Source organism: Chanodichthys erythropterus, chromosome 20, assembly GCF_024489055.1.
Source record: "Chanodichthys erythropterus isolate Z2021 chromosome 20, ASM2448905v1, whole genome shotgun sequence".
Classification (NCBI taxonomy): Eukaryota; Metazoa; Chordata; class Actinopteri; order Cypriniformes; family Xenocyprididae; genus Chanodichthys; species Chanodichthys erythropterus.
In genome coordinates, this window is record NC_090240.1 from 31183935 (window position 1) to 31207353 (window position 23419).

Sequence of the window (23419 nt, forward strand, 5' to 3'; positions counted from 1 at the left end):
ATTACAATGCAGCATTCGTAACCAAGAGGATGAAAATAAAGCCCTTTATTCCATTCATTCTGATTAAAGGTACAAATGACTCTGTAATGAATTGTTGAGGCTAAATCACAGATCTAAATAAATAATCTGATACAGTAATTTGCAGATAAGTATGCAAACATATCTTTATACGAGTGGCCGCGAGAGAATGGAACACCGTCTGTGCTGTACTGCTGAATTTACCATTCATCACCACGCGGCACTGTTCCATATGCAAAATAGGAGCTGGCCTCCCGGTGGCCCCTTCAGTGCAACTAAACGGAATGCTGAGTGCTTTGCTGTATTTAAACGGCATCTACCAAACCTACTTGCCTAGAATATAAAACTTCACACAGAATATAAAACTTCTAAACAGACAGAGAATATCAGTTTAAATGTTTTTAATAAATGATTATATATCTAGTAGCTACATGTATTATTCCATAAACATTTTTATAAAATAAAAATAATAAAAAAAAATATTTCATTTGTATTTGTAATAAACGTAATAAATTACATTTTTAAAATATGCTCTTGGAGTATCTTTCTGCAAATGCTCTTAATATTAAGAATTAAAAATATAGATACATTATATATACATGGCGTTCCAAATTACTATGCAATTGACATTACTATGCAATTTATCAGTAAGATTTCAGTACAATAAACACTCAGATTTTAGTTTTTCTAAGAAATAACTGTTTGTTTATTTATCCATGTCTTTTTAGATCAATCTCAGACAAAATAATTTGCCAGATCTGTGGAAACCCTACTTAGAGGTTGTTCCACATTATTAAGCAAGTCACAGTTCTCATGCAATATGGGGAGGAAGAAAGATCTTTCTGAAGATGAAAAGCATGAAATGGTGCAATGTTGTGCAAAAGGCATGAAAACAACTAATATTGTGTGAAACTGAATGGAGATTATCGAATTATCATAAGATTTGTGAGTGATTTAGAGCACAGCAGAACTCAGGTCAGATAAAGGCTTATTGAGGAAAGTTCCTGTCAATTTTTTTTTTATTATTAAAAGGGCAACTATAAAAAAAAGCCAATGTTGAGCAGCAAACAGGTATTTGAAGCTGCTGGTGTCTCTGGAGTCCAAACCTAACAAAGAGAAACTTTTACAGTGGGTGTAGAAATACATTTTCAAACAGTTTTATTGCTGTGGTGTTTTTTTGCAACATGGGATAGTGCATAGTGCATTGTACAATAGTGCATTGTACTATGCACTATCCTCCTTTTTATACCATAGCTGAAAATGAATTACTATGAACTACACATATCTTGCAAAAGTCATTTTAATACCTTCCATCTCACTTTCCAGTATTCCAGCCCAAATCATCACCCACCAGCTCCTTGCTGACGTCACAGTCTTGTTGGAACATGGTGGCCATTCACCAACCATCCAGAAATCCATTCATTTAGACCATCCATTGTAGTACGGCATTAGTCAGTGAATAAAACTATTTAAAAATGTGTCTTCATGTATTTCTAAACCCACTGTAAATGTTTCTCTTTGTGAGGTTTGGTTAGTGGTGTCTAAAATGCATCTTTAAGCACAACTGCCAGCCTGCATGGAGAGCTTCTTGAGACGCCAGAGACACCAGCAGCTTCAAATACCTGTTTGCTGCTCAACACTGGCTTTTTTATAGCTGCCCTTTTAATACAATTAATTTTTTTGACAGGAACTTTCCTTAATAAGCCTTTATCTGACCAAGTTCTGCTGTGCTCTAAATCACTCACAAATCTTATGATAATTTGATAATCTCCATTCAGTTACACACAATATTAGTTGTTTTCCTGCACAACATTGCACCATTTCATGCTTTTCATCTTCAGAAAGATCTTTCTTCCTCCTCATATTGCATGAGAACTGTGACTTGTTTAATAATGTGGAACAACCTCTAAGTAAAAATGACCGTGATTTTAACAGTAAAAGACTGTAAAAATGCTGCGGTGAAAAACTGTCAATTGGTTTAAAGAAAGTTTCCATACTATATACGGTGAATAACTGTAATAGATAACGGTACAGTTAAATTCACAGTTTTTGGAAGTGAAAATAACAAATCATTGTAAAATTTACAGTGAAAAAACGTAAATTGACATTCCCACAATTCCCTGCGTGACACTTCACATTTGATATATTTTCATTGAAAGAACTTCTTCTTAGTTTTTCTCATTTTTTTCTAATCAGTTATGCACATTAGGGTTTTATATTACATCTAATGTTGTTAAATTAATGTTTATTACATTTTTAAAATTTCATGCATGTTACCATGATGGTGTTTAGTGTGTGTGTGAATGAAACTGTGTGCACCTTCTATATATTAGTGTTGTCCTTCTCAGCTTGTGGAAAAGCTGCTTGTGATGAACTTTGATTCATCATGTGACTCTTATCACCACTGTGTTTGGTGACTGTCAGTGTATTATAAAGGTACAAAACAGATATTAGTACTTCATTAGGTTGGTAAATTAACATTATATCAGTTAATGAAATATGTTATTTTACCGTAAATTTAACAGATTTTTTTTTACGTTGCTACTGTATTTTTTACGGTAAAGTTCTGGCAACCACAGCTGCCGTTTTTTTACCGTAAATTTTACTGGGATTTTTTTTTTTACAGTGTAGGGTTTCCATAGATCTGGCAAATTATTTTGTTTGATTGATACCAGTTATCTAAAAAGACATGGATAAATAAACGAACATTTTCTTAGAAAAACTAAAATCTGAATGTTTATTGTACAGAAATCTTACTGATTTGTCTCTTGCATAATAATTTGGAACGCAGTGTACACCCCTCAGTGTCTATGTTGGATATGGCCTTGCATGAAACATCTTATCAAGATCTTTGGATTTTCTTTGAAATTACAAGCTGATTAATTAATATTAAAGGGTTAGTTCACCCAAAAATGAAAATTCTGTCATTTATTACTCACTCTCATGTCGTTCCAACACAAATATCGGAACACAAATGAAGATCTTTTTAATGAAATCTGAGAGCTTTCTGTCCCTGCATTGACAGTCTATGCAACTACCATTTTCAAATCCAAGAAAGGTATCAAAGACATTAAAATAAATCCATGTTTAGTGCTTTGTTTGTGCAAAAAAACTGGTAAAGTGGTAAAAAACAATTTACAAAATATTAATCTCCAACACGCATTCACACAATAACGTCAGCTCTCGTCAACACAACACGCATGCGTCGTGGTGCTCTTGTGAACACACATTGGAGATTACTATTTTGTAAAAGTGGTAAATTATGTTTTTTGCACAAACAATGCACTCATAAAACTTAGGTTAAATCACTGGACTCACATGAATTACTTAAAGGGTTCGTTCACCCAAAAATGAAAAAATCTGTCATTTATTACTCACCCTCATGTTGTTCCACACCCGTAAGACCTTCGTTCATCTTCAGGACACAAATTAAGACATTTTTGATAAAATCTGATGGCTTAGTGAGGCCTGCATTGACAGCAAGATAATTAACACTTTCAGTGTCCAGAAAGGTACTAAAGACGCATTTAAAACAGTTCATGTGACTACAGTGGTTCAACCTTAATGTTATGAAGTGACGAGAATACTTTTTGTGCGCCAAAAAAAAAAAAAAAAATACTTTTTTCAACAATATCTAGTTATGGGCGATTTCAAAACACTGCTTCATGAAGCTTTGAAGCTTTACGAATATTTTGTTTAGAATCAGTGGTTCGGAGCATGAATCAAACTGACAAAGTCATGTGATTTCAGTAAATAAGGCTTCGTTACGTCATAAGTGTTTCAAAATTTCAATGGTACACCACTGGGGGGTGCAATACTTTGGCAGTTTGATACACGCTCCGAACCAATGATTTGAAACAAAAGATTCATAAAGCTTCGAAGCTTCATGAAGCAGTGGTTTAAAAATCGCCCCTCACTAGATATTGTTGAATAAAGTCGTTATTTTGATTTTTTGGTGAACAGAATTCTTCTCGTCACTTCATAACATTAAGGTTGAACCACTGTAATCACATGAACTGTTTTAAATATGTCTTTAGTAGCTTTCTGGGCATCTGAAAGTGTTAATTATCTTGCTGGCAATGCAGGCCTCACTGAGCCTGGATTTTATCAAAAATATCTTAATTTGTGTTCTGAAGATGAATGAAAGTATTACAGGTGTAATTAATGACAGAATTTTCATTTTTGGGTGAACTAACCCTTTAAATTATGTCTTTACTACTTTTCCGGAGCCTGAAAATGGTAGTTGCGTAGCTGTCAATGGAGGAACAGAAATCTTTCAGAGTTGGTTAAAAAGATATTCATTTGTGTTCCAAAGATGAATGAAAGTCTTACAGGTTTGGAACGACATGAAAGTGAGTAACTGACGTTTTCATTTTTGGGTCAACTAACCCTTTAATATTATATTTATATAACAAGAGAGAAATTCAGTAACTGAAATTCAAAGAGGCATGAGAGACTCACCATTTATTAGATTAGACTGACCATTAAACATCAGCCCCATTTAAAAAAACCAAACAAACATCCTGCAGTGTTTGTGTGATATAGCAGCAGATGTGAAATCTGCCTGTAAACAAAGAAAGATCAAGATCTAATTTAGACATTGCAGCTTTAGTTCATGGTAAAGAGAACAGCACAACGGGTCTACTACACTCCTAAATCCATCATTGAGCTCAGTATGTAATTAATTTGCAGAAAATCAGCTGCAGAGAAATTCCTCTTTGAGTGTTCAGGAGAAAAAAAGATTTACTGGACTGACTTGAAGAGAGAAGAAGAGAGAGAGATAGATGGAGGCTGCGTTGGATTCTTTACATTCTTGTGTGCATGGGCTGACCAGCCATGATTTACGAGCACATTAAGGAGCATTACACGACCCCTGGCAAAGATCACAGAGGATGAGAGAGCTTGCTCTGGCCACTCACACAATAAAAAGACCTATTTTTAAGCATTTAAAACCACACAGGGTGCACAGCGCAAACTCTCCACATGAGTGAATTGATCCAAAGCTGTCTTTGATATAATTCAAGTTCCTCTTCGACATGATATATATGGGCTAACAATGACAGATATCCATTGCTGATGCATTGCTATACAACATGTGGAGAGAAAAAAAAATATATAGCTATGAGATCATGTCACCAGTTTCTTACAGTGATACTGCTTACTGCATGATATTAAAGTTCTGCCGATACCAATAATTATTTTAATGTTATGGGCAACAACTGATAAATGGCTGATAGTAAAATTCTATAAAATGTATTTGGGGAACATTGGGGGGGAAATTATACTATTTTGCATTTTTTTTAAAAATCCTAGAAGTGATTTTAGGAATCACAAAATTATAGCTGGAACATTTTGACATAGAAATTTATTTTGAGGCCTTATAAAGAGTACATTTGACAGTGTTTTTAAATTGTTAGTGCTATTAAAGGATTAGTTAACTTTCAAATGAAAACTACCCCAAGCTTTACTCACCCTCAAGCCATCCTAGGTGTATTTGACTTTCTTCTTTCTGATGAACACAATTGGAGACGCATCCAAGTTTTATAATGGCAGTGAACAGGTAAGTATGAAGCTCAAGAAAGTGCATCCATCCAAAGCAAAACATACTCCACATGACTCCGGGGGGTTAATAAAGGCCTTCTGAAGCGAAGCTATTCATTTGTTAAGAAAAATATCTATATTTAACAAGTTATACAGTAAAATATCTAGCTTCCGCCAGACCACCTTCCGTATTCTACTTAGGAAGAAAGCGTAACTGATGCCGCGTCAGTTAAGCTTTTTTGTAAGTTGAGCAGGCGTAGGACATAAAAGTTTTGAACTGCAAGAGGTGTTACACTTTCTTCGTAAGTTGAATACAGAAGGTGGTCTGGCGGAAGCTAGATATTTTACTTCATAACTTGTTAAATATGGATATTTTTCTTAACAAATGAATAGCTTCGCTTCAGAAGGCCTTTATTAACCCCCCGGAGCCATGTGGAGTATGTTTTGCTTTGGATGGATGCACTTTCTTGAGCTTCAAACTCGTTGATCCCATTCACTGCCATTATAAACCTTGGATGCGTTAGGATATTTATTAATATAACTCCGGTTGTGATCATCAGAAGGAAGAAAGTCATATACACCTAGGATGGCTTGAGGGTGAGTAAAGCTTGGGGTAATTTTCATTTATTCCTCTAAAGATTACATATGAGGGTGGCAAAAGTAATCTAAATGTAAAAACAAGCATGCACAAAAAACAAGCATGCACATTTAAATATCTAATATCAGCTGATACATATCCAATAGAGACAGAGTGCATTTAGGCCACGCCCACACCCGGGGGGGGGAAAACAATCCAACTGTCTCCATTGACTTTGTATTGTGTGAGGCTGCCTTCTTGTCATTTCTGACAAAAAACAGAACAATGTCTAAAAGCTGCTATGTGACGGTGTACAGCAAACAAGCTAAAAAACCCAGAACTTAGTTTTTATAAGCTGTCGACCCCAAAAAACGAATGTTTAAGGACACAAAAGAGGATACAGGCAGTGAGACAGAGCAGAACAGGTCATATTACTGTAAGAAATACATTGGAGGGGAACGTAATCGGCAAAAATTCTATATTTTTAACCGTCAAAGAATTATTTCAGCTGTCGCTGAATACGTTACGCGGTGGGCGTGGTTTTCATATTATGATGCGTGTCGCTCTGTCTCTATACGAACAAATTCTGATTCTGAAATCAGAAAATCTACAATTTTGGTTCATAACCAATTGATATGGCACCAATATGAATACTGAAGTGTACAAACACATGCACATTTAAACAAAAGCACACCATGCCACACTTTCTCCACACAGTTAGAGCAACCTATCAGCATCAATATCCCCATGAGGAAATCATCATTGCAACTATGCAACCTCATTATTGACATCAGCTAATTACACTCATACACCTTGCAATTTTACCAGGATATTGTTTTTTTTAATTCATATCTCAGTCCATTTCTTTTCATCTAAAGGTCCGTTCTTTTTCCAAATTCCCCATTTTTTTCCCAATAGGGTCACGCATTGATCCAAAGCACTAACCTAGACTGAGTGCACTAACAGACTCCCAGCAGTCACTCATCATATTCACATCCCGATACAGCACGGGGAATGAGATTACGGCGTGCGCTCCAAATAAGTTCATCCTGGGAATTTTTGAAAAATCATCAGAAGGGCCAGTTAAGGCCCTGTACCGCACGGACACCACACATACATCACATTCCAGATTTAGTTAGTAATCCCACAATCTAGTTAAGGATCTGGAAATTGGATCGAATCAATTAATTCTACAGTCAATTTGCATAAGAGATGGTCCACTGGCCATTAAAATTCACAATTTGTCTTCAAACATCTCATGGCCGACTACAATTTTAGAAATTAGAAGATACAACATTATTTATTATAATGAAATATAGGCCCTCTAACCAATTAAAAAGGAGAAGATCAACCTCTGTGACCACACTTTACCGTACAGACTCTCATTAAGGATTTAAAAACGCTGGACCTCATGCTTATACAGGTAATCACCACATAGTAGATTCATAGTTCTCTTCCGAAGCATGAATCAATAGTCATTTAAAGCGTTTTATTAAGCGGCTCAAACACAAGCTGTGCTCAGACCTCTTCTAATCATAAACAAGGTGCTGACTCTGTATGTGTGACCTTTGGCAAATCCAGTCCATTCTTTTCCATTAACCTTCCTAGCTTTGCCATTTCTCTCTCGCTCTTTGTCTCTCCGGGGGAGTTTTCCTCTCAGTCAAAGCCGCTCCTAGTGCTTGTTGCTCAGAGGGATTGTTAAGTATCAATTCCTAGTGTCACCTTTGTGGGTTTTATTTATTTGTCGGCCTGCTGGTATGGAACACAGCGCAGGCATCACTCAGGTAGATGGATTATAATTCACCTGCAAGCCCTCATCAATCTCCACAATTTGACTTCCTGCATCACGTACAACTGTTACTGTCATATTAAAGCACTGCATTATAAAGATCAATGGCTTTTTAAATACGCTCTAGCTAAAGGTGATTGGTGACATTAAATGGAGGAAAAAAAGGCTGATGACTGTCACACAGAGATGAGAAGCCTCACAAACTTGATGAGGGCTCCTACAAATCAATTACCATAACATACGCTCTGATGTTTAGGATTAATCAAACTGCACACTAATCAACACCTGATGATTTTCAGAAAAGTAGCTCTCAGGTCTGGACACCAAAAGCATAAGGATTTCAAACAAGCTTTCTTTTATTGTGCAATTGAGGAGAAGAGGCATATGGCTATGCGGTGACGAGTTTTCCTTCCTACCGACTGTTTAACCCTGCTAATGTCGCCCAGTAAGGAGCTCCGGAGGCACTGGAGACAGTGTAACAGTCTACGCTCGTATGACAGATGGCTTATTGTCACTTTGTTTGGGCTGCTGCCTGCTGGGCTCAAGTAGGAAGCGAAGACCGGAAGCATTCGTATTCTTACAGTCATATACTACACTAAGTAAGGGAAATACACGAGATAGACGCGGCAGAGCTCTTTCTGCACATGCCTGCTGGGATCTCTGTGTGAATGTAAGAAACAGCAGTGGATCCCATTAACACACACCTGGTCACTATGTACTTTGTTTCTGTGCAAAAAAACAACAGTTTTGTTACAATTGGCGAAACTCCATATTGTTGAAGACAATAAAATAAGCAGATTATTAGAGAAAACTGAAATTGTCATTGAAAGAATGTAATGAAAGTTTCTCCTCTACATGAAACACTTGGAATAATACAATGACGGAATGCATTTTTTTAAAAACACCTGAAGAGAAAAAGTGCAAGGTTTAAGTTCAGCTTCTTAAAATGATACTGATACACTCTTAGAAAAAATGGGGTACAATTGCTGTCACTGACTGGGGCAGTACCCTTAAAAGGACATCTTTGTATCTTATTTACCCCTAAAAGGTTCATAGTTGTACCTTAAGATATGTATTGCTACTCCAAACGACCAAGACGTACTTAAAATGGAAACATCTACAGACAACAACGTCGTCAAAACGATCCTTGTTCACACGCATCCATTAAAACTATTAAAAACACTGTATTCTGCTGCCAGGCCAGTAGTTGGTGCTATCACAAAGATGTCCTTTTAAGGGTACTACCCCAGTGACAAGCTGTTGTACCCCTGAAATACATATGTGGGTCCAAAATTATTAAACGGCACAACTTTGATGATAATAAGAATTTCTTCAACAAATCATCATATAAGAATGATTTCTGAAGGATCATGTGACACTGAAGACTGGAATAATGATACTGAAAGTTTAGCTTTGCATCACAGAAATAAATTATATTTTAAAATTTATTTTAAATTGTAATAAAATTTCACAGTATTACTGTTTTCACTGTATTTTTTATCAAATAAATGCAGCTTTGGTGAGCATAAGAGACTTCTTTCGAAAGCATAAAAAATCTTACAGTCCCCAAACATTTAAACAATAGTGTATACTTTATTCAAAATATGAAAAATCTTTCTTTAATGAAAATGTTGTGGTGAAACTACTTACTTCATGCATCTTAACTGAATGGATTGCTATTTGATTGCACATTATAAAGTACACTAGTGGTAATGCTAATGGATCTCTTTTATGGCAAATGATGTTTGAGATTTGCATTTGCTCAATCCATGTGTCTCATCCGCGATTGCTTGCTCATATGCGGACTGTATGTACTGAACCTAAACCATTCGGGACTTTGGGATTAATTAACAAACAGAAGCATTTACACTTGACTGCATCTTGTACACGTCTCTAACCGCCTCCACCTCTCGCATCTGTCTCAAATGCATCTTGGAAAGCACTTGGTGTTTTCATAATTAGATAGCTATTACTAAAAACACATGAAGTGACCCAGTCTAAAAACTCACTAAAAGTGCTTGGTGTGCTTTGTTATCAGAGTCATCTTGCTGCCGCTTGAGTAAAATGCACCACTGCAAGTTTAAACAATCACCTTGTCAGCAGTGTGCTCAATCAATTACTGCTGTTGATGTTATCAATGGCTTCATCTTCCCTGTAGGTCTCCCTCAATCACTCATTTTTCTGTATTGCTCTCTCTTACTCCTTTTGTATTTCTCTCTCTGCCTTTCTTTTTGTTTTTCTGTCTGTATAAATTTACATTTTTGTGCATTTGGCAGGAGCTGTTATTCATATGACACTGCATTCAAGCATTCACGTTTTCATTCATTAGTCCAGAAAAGTACTAAAGACGTAGTTAAAATAGTCGACGTGTCTGCAGTGGTTCAACCTTAATGGTATGAAGCGACGAGAATACTTTTTTTTGCACAAAAACAAAACAAAAATAACGACTTTATTCAACAATTTCTTCTCTACCCTGTCAGACCAACCCCATCTCACAGCAATTTGTACGTATTTTATGGGTTGACAAATTCGTATGAATTTGTACGAATTACCTACCCCTAACCTCACCCCTAAACCTACCACCCGTCACTGGGATTAAGGTAAATCATATGAATTTGAATGTGTGAGGTCATACGAATTCATACAAATTAGCCACCTCGTAAAATACGCATTCGTCATGAGATAGCGTTGGTCAGACTCGTACGCAGTTGGTGCAGTGAATACAGTTCAGCGCTTCCGTGTTTACCTCCGAATGCCAGCTCAGTATTGGCCGGCTCCCGCATCAGCATCACACACATACGTCGTGGTGCTCACGGAAACAGCGTCAGCCAATACTCAGCCAGTATTTGGATGTAAACACAGAAGCTCTGAACTGCATTCACTACGCCAATTGCGTGCGAGACTGACAGGGAAGAGGAAAAATTGTTGAATAAAGTTGTTTTTTTTTGTTTTTGTGCACAAAAGTATAACTTCATAACATTAAAGTTGAACCACTGTAGTCATGTCGACTATTTTAATGTCTTTAGTACTTTTCTGGATCTTGAATGACATTGCTTTCTATTGGGGATAAAAAACAAAAAAGGATTTCATCAATAATATATTAATTCGTGTTCAGAAGATGAACGAAGGCCTTACAGGTGTGGAACGACATGAGGGTGAGTGATTAATGACAGAATTTACATTTTTTTAGGTGAACTAACCCTATAATGCTATCAATGTATCTGTTTATCAAACTATTCCTATCTATCTATCTATCTATACATCAATCTATCTATGAATCTATCAATCAGTATATCTATGCATCAATCAATCAATCAATCTATCTATGCATCCATCTATCTATGCATCAATCAATCTATCAATCAATCTATGCATCCATCCATCAATCAATCAATCAATCAATCAATCAATGAAAATCAATCAATCTATGCATCTATCCATCAATCAATCAATCAATCAATGCATCTATCAAGCAATATATCTATATCTATCTACCTTTGAATTTATAAAATCAATCATCCATCCATCTGTCCATCTATCAGGCCTATAAACCTTCAAAATGGTATTTTTCCAAATATATGGAAAATGCATCTATCCTATGCATCCATCCATCTATCCATCAATTTATGCATCTATCTATCTATCTATCTATGCATCAATCAATCTATCTATGAATCTATCAATCAATATATCTATGCATCAATCAATCAATCTATCTATGCATCCATCCATCTATCAATCTATGCATCTATCTATCTATCTATCTATCTATCTATCTATCTATCTATCTATCTATCTATCTATCTATCTATCTATCTATCTATCTATCTATCTATCTATCTATCTATTAAATCAATCATCCATCCATCCATCAGGCCTATAAACCTTCAAAATGGTCTTTTCCATCTTTTTCCAAAACTATCAAAACACTGTCAATTCAACATTCATACATACAATTAGACTCACATGAATATCTTCATTTATTTTAATACTACTTCCTTCCTACTTTCAACTTAGAATTGCAATTTGCTTCTTTTTTGCTACCTCAATTAAAAATACATTCCTATTTCAATTCTGAATGTCGCACAAGCCTACTTTCTAGGTCAGAGTGCTTTTCATTTGGCCTCCTCTCTGTGTGTTCCCCAGAGATAAAGTAAGAGGTGTACGCAAGTGCATAGATTACCAGCCCTTAACCAATCATCTGAGACAGGCCCGCTCTACATTAGCAGAAATGACCTTAACGCCAGTGGTGACAGTCACCTGTCAGCAACATCTCACTCCTGGCATTTTCAGGGCTCAAAGATGAAAAATAATTAGGCCCGACAGTCCTCTAGGGTTAAACCCGGGCCACGAATCATCATTCCAGAGCTCTGTCACAGGGGTCAGAGGTCAAAATCAGCCAATGATATGACCTCCACATCATGGCCAAGATCCCACAGCTTGGTGGGAGGATCACCAAAGAGAGATCAGGTTATCAGAGTGAGCTTCCCCTTGGAGAAGAGTATCATAATGAAACCTAACCTGTACCACACTGGTATTTTCACCAGCCTCCAGTTGTAAAGTCACAGAGAGGTGAACATGCATGCAATTACTTCACAGAGAGAGGCTTGGCCAGTGCATGTCATTCGCTTTGAATATTATAACAGTAGATGACAGGATGCAACCGGAAACAGCTCGGATGGGGCAAGCTGGTATTATTTGGTCTCTTTCCAGTCAATAAGGAAAATGAATGTTCCCTCACCTTATTACAAACATGAGCCGAGACTGATTTCCTGTCATCTGTCCTGGCAAAACACACGTACTGATGGGACGCAAGCTGTTTAGATCTGAGGGGGGACGTTTGCGATGACTTGTTTACCCGGAGCTGTTCAACTGAGGTCAAACGTCTGTAGAAAACACATGGAGGCATGTTGAACACCGCTTTCCCTCATGATTTATAATAATCAAACATATGGCACAATGAGAAACGAATAAACCCTTAATATTTGATCTCTATAAAATGAGAGTAAATAACATTAAAATTCAGTTTAAATCCATTGTAAATTCAGCCTTGAGCCAATTTATCTTATCTGGACTATAAAAAAGTGTGTATAATCTTATTGAGGTGGAGCAGTGCACACACCTGTTTTTTTTCCTACCCTGCAGTCAAACACTTTTGCAACTCCTGCCTCACACCCCCCAGCCCCACCAACCCCACCTCCTCATGCTGAAACCCATTACAGAAATACAATTTCTAATGCCTTCACACAGGCCCGCGATCGACTGCAAACAAATTTATATTCAGCCCGTAAACAGAGAGCAGCAGAGATTTATTTATTGAGCGGAGAGGAGAGAAACAAGCTAGCGCGTGAACCCTGGGTAACCCCACAGCTGACATGAAGATGGATAAGTGTACCATGCAAATGTACAGAGGGAAGGGATATATTGCACTCCGTCATTCAGTGCATTGCTGCCCGTAGAATTCCATTTATTCTTCCAGCTGGGGCCAGATCTCTGGGGTTGAGAGAGCACATTTATACATTGTTGATTATTTGAGATGGTTTTTTAATCACTGCAGAGCCCTAGTAAAATTCTTTATTGGTCATATAAGCGGAAATTCCTCCTGTCCTGTGCAGTAGTTCAAATGTTTATAGTGATAGTTTAAATGCAAACAATATCAAACTATTAGACCTTTTATCATCTTGTTATTTTTATTCACTTTCCTATGATTAACACTTGCCTTTTCATTTTACTAAAATACATTTTATGCATGTTAAAAACAACTAAAATTATTATAAAGTCACCTCATGTTGCCAGAAACTGATATTAATCTGATTTTATCAGCAACACCAAAGTGCTTCTGATTCCTAGACCTAGAGAACACAGACAGAGACACTTTAATCCAAAGTGACTTACAGTACATTCAATGCATACATTTTGTCTCCCAAACTGTAAATGTGATGCAAATGTGCTTGTTGTCAAAGGGATACCTGAAAATTCTGTCATCATTTACTCACGCTAAAGTTGTTCCAAACCAGTATAAATGTCTTTGTTCTGCTGAACACAAAGGAAGATATTTGGAAGAATATTTTTAACTAAGCATATCTTGACTATCATACTATTTTTTTCCCACCATGGTAGTCAATGGGGGGCGAGATTTGCCTCGTTACAAACATTCTTCCAAATATCTTCCTTTGTGTTCAGCAGAAAAAAGAAATTCATACAGGTTTGGAACAACTTGAAGGGAAGTAAATGATGTCAAAATTTTTGGGTGAACTATTCCTTTAAGACAGTGGTTTCTGTGCATTTTCTACATATTTCTGAACTTGATCCAATGTTGATATCATTTGACTCAATTAAAACTTTTTAATGACTGAGCTACTTGCTGGAAAGAAAGACCAAGTCTGAAAGTGAAGACCACATCTGTTAAAAGGGAACCGGAGATACCACTTCTAAACAGTTGTGAGAGTGTTGTATTCCTGATAACCTCTAAAGGTCATATCTCTGTCTAATGCTCTATGACTTTGGAGAAACTTTTTGGAATGTCACATAAAATTGAATGCACAAGCAAAATTCTCATTATATTTTAGACATGCAAACTGTCAAGATAAACAAAGCAAGACTTTAAAAGTGCAAATGAAAATCATAGATTGTAGTCTTGGAAGTATGACCAAAATAAGAATTTTCACTGGAAAATGTCATCTGAACAAGTACTAAAAAATCTGCCACTTTTGTTCTGACCAACTGAGAAAAAAAGGCAATGGTGATTAAATCTAACGATCACTTAGCTCATATCACATCAAATTGTGCAAATTATTATTATTTTTATACTTTGTTCTCAAATTGTTAATGTTAACAATTTCATCTTAGCGTGACTGTGTATTTAGCGTGTATTAGAGTTACCTTTAAATTATAATTTCTGTCCTATCTAATCTCTAACATTAATTTGTCATACCATACAATCCGCCATTAAAAAAGTTTAATTATTCCAGCTGCTGTGAGAAAATGCTATAAATAATCCGCCACCTGCAGCATCTACATGCAAAACTAGCATACTAGCTGGGACTCATTCTTTATGTAAACAGACGTGACGTAATGACGCAAAGAAGAATGGCCTCATGCTCGAATTTCCCGCGGAAACCGACCTGGGCTGCGTTTCCCAAAAGCATTGTAAGCTTAAGCTGATCGTAGCTCCATTGAAACCAATGGAGCTACGATCAATTTAGGCTTACGATGCTTTTGGGAAACGCTACCCAGTACCATTTGAAAGCATTATTACAAGTTAACCGTTGTGAATCGGGATAAGGTAAGGCGATCATATTGAACACTTACTTGCTCAAAAATTGATTTTGGATCATTTTTGACCAAAGAAAGTTATGGACCACAGCTTTAATATTTTGGCTTGAATTTATCCAGTTACCACATGAAGCACATTTTAAGTTAACTGGGAAAAGTTTTCTTTTTTTTTTTTTTAGCATCAGTTATTATATTCCATACATATACGTCACCTCCCTCAAGTGTAATAGGCTCATCCAATTATTGTATGAAGTTACAAAAATTTCAATCTGATGAAAAAAAGAAAACAATAGAATGAATAGAATTCTCTACGCTATATAGTTATTTGATATTTCTTTTGGAAGGTAACAGTGACTGGTCAAAAACTAATTTTAAAGATGTATAAGCTACTCTTGGATTCTTTTAATATTATTTAATTTAGGCGTTTGAAATTACAAAGAAAGAAATTCCAGTTAGAAGGAGAACGTGAAAAGTTTTAAACGCATAATACATAATAAAACTCTTTGTACTTTATATTATTTCTTTAATGAAATGACTATATTTAACGAATTAAATTCTTTAATGATATTGTCGGTTTAACTTGCCATTTGTTTTGAAAAATAAATATTTCTTCAAATAAAAAGTTAAATACTTTTTGTATAAAGCGGATGATTATTGCAGGGGAGGCAGCTGCTAATTATCATCTGACCGACGAATGACCTGAAACGACAGCTGTTTAGAGCACAGATAATCACTCAGAAATCTCATACAATGACTTTATGATTCCCTTTTAACATCATTTCAGCTGTTATGTTAGATTCCCTGTGGCTATAGAATTCTACACAGAGTTTCAGTTTTTTTCCCGAAGTATGGAGATTCTTTGCGTTAAACACATCTGTTTAAAAGATAAATAGATCGGAATATGAAAAAAGTTGGTCTAAAATAACACAAGGAGGAATTCAACTGTCAACGTGGGTCACCTGGAAGATACGTCTCTAAGTTTCTTTTCAAAGTTTAAATAAAGCAACAATCGTCACGTTTTATTTAATTGGCGTGAACCAAAAGATCCATAGCTTTCCCATTAACATCTATTGACAATGGCTTAAAACCTTATTCGGGTAAGCTAAACTGACTAAACATGTCATTGATTTTCTGTGCGTGCTCATCTGAAACGTGGACACAGACTGGGCCTTCCGAGAAAACAACAACAACAATATGAAGACAATTTTATGTCGAAATAATATCTTTGATAGGGTAAATTAAATTTGAAACACAATACTAGTCCTACCAGTTTTTAAATGAGTTGGATCTAAAACAAACAAAAAAGAATCTATTAATATCCTAAATGTGACTTTTCACAAATGCCTTGACATTTGTGCAAAATTCTCAATAGAAATCATCCATTGCGCTTTGATTAAATTCAATATTATCCATTAAGAAATGTAGTACTGATGTTGACCCCTCTTCGCACACGTGCGAGCACACACACTTCACGAGACCTTATTAGCAGGTCAAATAAGTCATTCAAACTTGCTTGCTTTGGTAAATTAACGCTCACTCAGATGAGGGAGATGTCCGGCTATTGGCCAAGAGTTAGAGGGCACGTCATCCCCATCCATCACCGATCGAATGTTTCTACAAGGCATGTCCCTGTCTAGATCTGTGCCTCTGTCCTTTTGCGCGCTATGTGTGGCATCTGTGGATGGAGTTTCTGTCGCGTCCAGCCTCGAATGAAAATCTGGAATATATGAGATGCAGCCATGAATTCTTATCAAGGGTTCAGGGACACAACGTCACTTTTCAAGGGCTATCATGCTACTGGAGTAATGCGTCTGCATCAGGACCACGGAGCTACTACTGACTTCCCAAGCAGAGAGGAGGGACATGTCAACAACACCGAGGCGGATTTTCTTCAACACCATTTCACGAATCTCAGTGCCACGGCCACAGGCGCGTGTTCAAAGCCCTGTGAGGACCTTGGTCCTGCTAACTCGACCAGACCCCCCTTCCCCCATAATCAAGATTTCTATAGACCAGTGCACCCCGTCCGACCCCAAGTCCCCTCCTTCCAAAGCTGCCGTGAGCAGGGTCTCTCCAGAACGGGCTTCTCGCCTTCCTCAGACACTTTAAGAACTTTCTCCGGCGCGCTTTGTGAACTCGGCCCTGTCAACAACACACACCTCGAAGTGCTCACACGCGACGGCCCAGTGCATCACCCTCCAGTCAAGGACAATAGCGCCAGAAAAGAGGCTCTTAACACGTTAAATGAGACCTTACAAAGTGAAAAGACATTCGACTGGATGAGAGTGAGAAGAAATCAGTCCCGTGCAGGTAAGTTGACTATAGTTTTCTAGTACGACGAACTTTTCTGCAGCGCACACTGATGTATTGACCGAGTGGTCTTTGAAATTCCTAGTGAGGTGGTTTAAAATATAATGCTATTGCTAATTGTGTTTTTTAAGATATAAAGTGATTTTCCTTAAAGTACTTAAAGTAGGACAATAACTTTTCAGCAAGCAGAAATTAATCCTTGGAGGTGGAGCTATGAATGTGTAAGTTTGGCTGTATCGTGAAGGCCACGTTTTTAAAAATGTACAAATATAATGTCGACTTGTGGGAACATTTAAAGTGGTACTCACTTTTAATTTATCCATATCAACAGGTTTATATTAAAGCTTATCTTTTTTTAAAATGTACTTAAAAATATAATGAAACATGTCGACTTGTGGGAACTTTTAAAGTGGTACTCACTTTTAATTTACCCATATCAACAGGTTTGTATTAAGGCTTAAGTTTAGGGTTTAGCTAATATCATCACATAAAAACTTCAGTCTATACTCACCTAAAAACAATATAGTGGAACCATCATGTAGCCTATGTATTTGAAAAATAAATGCTAAGGTCAAATAATTTGAGCCATATATATATATATAAATCAGATTATTTGACATTTACATCTACATGTCATTTACTATAAGTAGCAAAAGTAGCTGATTATGAAGCTCAGCCCATCCTCTGCAGATGTGGCATGTGTCAGGCACAGTTCTTTGCTTTATCTGCTTGTTTCATGGAAAAACCTTTGAAAATTAAGGAAAATGTAATATATAAGATCTGCTCTGGTGCCTAAATGGGTCACTAACAACATGGGAGGCAGAATTCCTCCATTTTTATAAATAGCACACTCCATTCCATTCCATTCTATTCTATTCTCTATGCTCATCCCCTTAAAAATTCTCTCATTGACAAGCAGCAGCCCAGGCCATATTTAAAGGAGTCCAGCACCCCCTAGCTCTTCATTCAGAGCCAAATAAACTTCAGAGGAACACTTTTCCTCGACAGAGCCCTAAATCTTAATAGAGACCAATGTTTATATGCCGCAATTAATTTTCTATATTGAATGTCGGAAAATGTCTGTCAGAATCTCAGCATAATCCTTAACCAGAGTAATGATTGGATAGGTCTGCGTTTAATGCAGTTCAAATGTGAGTTACTTGACATGTGCTCATAAAATGTCATGCTCAATGACATTTGACCTGTATTATGTCAAAGTATTTCATGTTTGTTGTGAGAGCTGTGCGTTAAATTGTGAATCGCTCGTCCCCTTCAATAAATCACAATATATGTAATAGTTTGATGGTAAAACCAAGAAGAGCCCTGTTTGATTTGTCATTTCCTACAAATCAGTAATACAGAATTCATATGGTTTCCAGACTGTCAGTGAGAAGAATGTCTAGCCAGGCCACACTGATGATCTAAAATAACTCACAAGCAAATATGTCAGTGAAAAGGTCATTTCAGGCTATATCGCCCAGCGTATGAACAACAGCTGTGGTCAGGAAATAGGCTTGCTATATCAAATCCCAAATGCTTATGCTTGAATGCTGGCAAGGCCAGGAGTTCACAATTTGTTTACTGTTATTTATATATATATATATATATATATATATATATATATATATATATATATATATATATATATATATATATATATATATAATACACACAGTATGCATAGAAAAGCCTACTACTTTTTGCACTCATTCTTACCTAGATTTGAACTTCACTGTCCCTTTAAGCACACAAGACATAAAGGGATAGTTCACCCAAAAATTCACACCAATTATTACTCACCCTCCTGTCGTTGTATAAATAAATACAGATGATAATTAAATATCGAAAAAGAAGATATTTCGAAGAATGGTGTGTTCCAAACAACATTGGATCCCACTGACTTTTATATATGAGGGTGAGTAAATGATGATTTAATTTTGGGTGAACTTTGTCTTTGAAGAGAAGCATAAAATGGTCACTTTAAGTTGTGGCTCTCCCTCTGTGCTTAATGTCTTTGGTTTTATCGCAAGCCTTATGGAGAAAGCTTTGTATGATGATATATGAGAGGTCTGTCAACAAGTGCTTAAGATAATACTCACATCAACACAGCAGCCAAAGTCAAATGTTAAATGGTGGGGCGACTGTTTATTGTCTGCTCCTTTACTTAAGATCATTATAACCTAATAATAAAAAAGAGAAATATATATTATTAAAGAGAAGAAAAAACATTAAAAGGATAGTTCACCTGTATGACTCACTTTTGCACATAAAAGAAGATATTATGAAGAACATTGGACCCCATTGAATTCGACTGACGAGACATTTTTCACAGAAGAAAGTAAGTCAAATGGGTTTGGAACAACATGTGGTAAATGATGGAAGAATTTTCATTTTTGGGTGAACTATCCCTTTAAGTGTGAGATTCAATGCATTGTGAGGGTTATTGTTCTTATACTGGGCAACATCAAAATGTTTCCAATACTCAACATGAATAAAAGCTTATCCAGAGTGTCTGACTGGATCCCCCAGTACAGTGCACATAGTCCCCGTGCGTCATTCTTCAATTATATCCTGACAGCACCTGAATTACTGTGGGCTGGATGCCCAGATGACCGAGGCAATCTGTATCGATCCCCCACCCCCAGTTCCCTTGCTCTCTTTTAGGCTTAGTGGGGCACGTCATCCCTCTGGCTGGTTGGCCATTTCCAAGTTTGCAAGTCATTCCTCAAATGTTTCGTTTGATTCCTTTATGCCTTCTGGCGACTGCCAATTCTATTATCCAGCAACTCATTCATCAGTGTTTTCATGCACACTTTTTTATTTCCTAAGGAAATTGCTTAATTACTTCTTATTTGTCATTGAATGCACTGATTGTTAGAACGTCCCTCGTGAATATTAGAGGTGACCCTACAATTGCTTTTTTCATCTCTCTGTTTGCTTAGAGTTGCACAGCAAGAGCGAGATTAAGATCGGAGCAGAGCGCTCTCAAAATCAACTGTATGATCAACTGTTTGTGCCTGTTAAGAGAAAGTGATATTAGTGACGTTAAGTTTATTAGGAAGTGTTTTAATTGAAAATCCTCAAGAACAAAGAAAAGTCAAATAATTGTACAATGTTTCAGTTGCAATAAGATAAAATTTATTTGTTATTGCAACCAAAACATTGTGCATTTATTTGACTTTTGTCTTTGTGTATCCTGCGTCTCTTTAGACTGTACGTCCTTGACTGCAATGACATGAATGGCCACAAACACACACACACACACACACACACACACACACACACAGAGTCATACACATGGAGCGCAGATGGCACAGAGGTTAGAGAGACACTTGCAACTGTAGCAGTATGTGAGGGCTCAATGCGTCTGTATCACTCCAGGGGAATTTCCCGCCCGACCCCTGCGTGTGTGTGTGTGTGTGTGCCGTAAAGGAATGTGCAACTTCCTGTGTGCTTCCAAAAGCAAACAACACAAGCAAACAACAAAACAGGAGTTTGATTTTCATTAAGACAGCTGTTAGTTGACTAGCTCGGTTAAACTGCAGATTTAATGCCATTCTAAAATTAATACTGTAGAGAAAGGCACATTTAGATGCACTTTGTTTACAGGGCACATTAGGTGGGCAAAGTAGTAAAACAGCACCAAACTGGAAAGCAGCAACTTTGGAATAGTGCATCTGACCTTTGATCTCAACTGTGAGGTGCAAACAGACAGACAGTCCTCTATTTAGTTTACTCAGGATTTCTGCATGCAGATGAAGGTCACGCAATCACAAACTCCTCCTCAGTGAAAATTACCTTCACCTGAAAGTCACAAATGAGTGACCATGCAGGAAACCTGGCAAATATCATTTCTGCTATTGAAAAATAAAAATGTTGAATCAAAAATGTGTACTTGGTAAGCGGCATCTATGGAATTATATAAAGGTTTTTCAGTGTTTATTTTACAGTTTGGATATTTTGCATATGTGACCCTGGACCACAAAACCAGTCATAAGTCGCACTGGTATATTTGTAGCAATAGCCAACAATACATCGTATGGGTTAAAATGATCAGTTTTTCTTTTATGCCAAAAATCATTAGGATATTAAGTAAAGATCATGTTCCATGAAGATATTTTGTAAACTTCCTAACGTAAATATATCAAAAATGTATTTTTGTGAGTGGATATGCATTGCTAAGGACTTTATTTGGACAACTTTAAAGGTGATTTTCTCAATATTTTAATTTTTTGCACCCTCTGATTCCAGATTTTCAAATATTTTTCCAAATATTGCCCATACCATACACCAATGGAAAGCTTATTTATTCAGCTTTCAGATGATGTATGAATCTTTTTTTTTTTTTTTTTTTTTTAAATCGACCCTTATGACTGGTTTTGTGGTCCAGGGACTCATGAAAATTGGTATCACTGTTAAACTCACTTTTTATCAGTCTAGCATAAACCAAACCATAATACTATTAAATTGTACCCTATATGTTCATGCACTATGATTTTATATTAATAATGTACAGTGTGTTATGAATATAAAATTATAGTGCATCAACTATATAGGAAACAATAAAATAGTATTATATTCATATGGCGCTCTGTTTTCTATACCAGTGTAGATAAATTAGTTTCCAGTTGTTCGCGGCTTGAAATAAAAAGCATCATTAATAAATGCCAATAATATTTCGACTGAATATATTAACAGAACAAAAAAGTGTACGTGTTTTATTTAACGTGTGTTTCAACAAAATTGCAGCTTTTATTCGATCTGAGATTATATAATTAATATTAAATCATTCTGTTTTATTTTATTTCTTTATTTTTGAGGGGGTAAAAATGTGACATAACGATGGTGAGCACTGAATTTAACCTTGAATCTTTATTTTAAAGACATGTGTTTTGATTTTTTTTTTTTTTTTTTTTTTTTGTATTGCCTTTACAGCTAAGACACAACTGGGCAGCTGCTCGGACCCGGAGCTGAAGACGGACCACGGACGCGATCCTGACGAGGACCCCTCGAGTGGAGCCCCGCGAACTAATTTCACCACCAAACAACTCACAGAACTGGAAAAGGAGTTTCATTTCAACAAATATCTGACTCGAGCTAGACGGATAGAGATCGCGAACACTCTCCAACTGAGCGAAACACAAGTGAAGATCTGGTTTCAAAACAGACGCATGAAACAGAAGAAAATGCTGCGGGAAGGCCTCGTTCCGGGATTAATGCTGATTTCTGCCTGTGATGAGGACTCGAAAAAAACAGATACTTGTTCATCTCCTGACAAAAGATAATTTCAGTTGGGTAAGATTGTTAGAACTGCTGCACTAAAATATTAACAATCACGTGAATATCATGCGCGAGAGCAAGGGAGTGATATTAAACAGCTCAAACACCCAAAATGAAGTTTCCCACTAAACATAAATATTTATCTATTCACTTGTATTGTTTAAGAAATTAAAGCAGTGATTCTCTATGAGAAAAATGAAGTTTGCTCACCTGTTGAGGCAAGCGGAGAAAACAATTAAAATGCACTTTATAGCTATGTCTTCCTTTATTGATTTATTTGCTATATGTTTTATCATTATGAATTAAAGACCAGAAACTGAATCAATTAATAGATCTCATCAGGGTCAGAAACTAATCAGGGTCCAGGGCAAAAGTGACAAGAAACGTGACATTTATAAAATAAAAAGTGGAGTATCCTTTTTTTTTTTTTTTAAATATTTTATCTAAACTATTATTCCGTTATGCATTTTTAGTTAGTGTGTTTAAAATATTTTACTAAAATGTACAGCGTAAACATAATATTTCTGACACTCATCTGATTATTATTCCTGGCTCTAAAACAAAACCTTGTTGATTTGTTAAAATGCCTCTAACAATCACTTTATTTTTAACAAGCAGCGAACTGACTA

The 23419-nt window shown here is 36.4% G+C and overlaps 1 protein-coding gene across 1 annotated transcript; it reads left to right on the forward strand.

Moving 5' to 3' along the window:
* Positions 1-16939: 16939 nt before the first annotated feature.
* On the forward strand, positions 16940-22795 carry hoxc1a (homeobox C1a). The gene is made up of 2 exons (XM_067370516.1): positions 16940-17510; positions 22446-22795. The coding sequence occupies exons 1-2, from the start codon at positions 16940-16942 to the stop codon at positions 22793-22795; spliced, it is 921 nt and encodes a 306-aa protein (XP_067226617.1).
* Positions 22796-23419: the final 624 nt, after the last annotated feature.

Bases quoted from the DNA above. Each gene is read 5' to 3' on its own strand.
- hoxc1a (XM_067370516.1), top strand. From the start codon at position 16,940: ATGAATTCTTATCAAGGGTTCAGGGACACAACGTCACTTTTCAAGGGC. The intron at 17,511-22,445 runs GTAAGTTGACTA...TTGCCTTTACAG, and splicing joins AAGAAATCAGTCCCGTGCAG to CTAAGACACAACTGGGCAGC.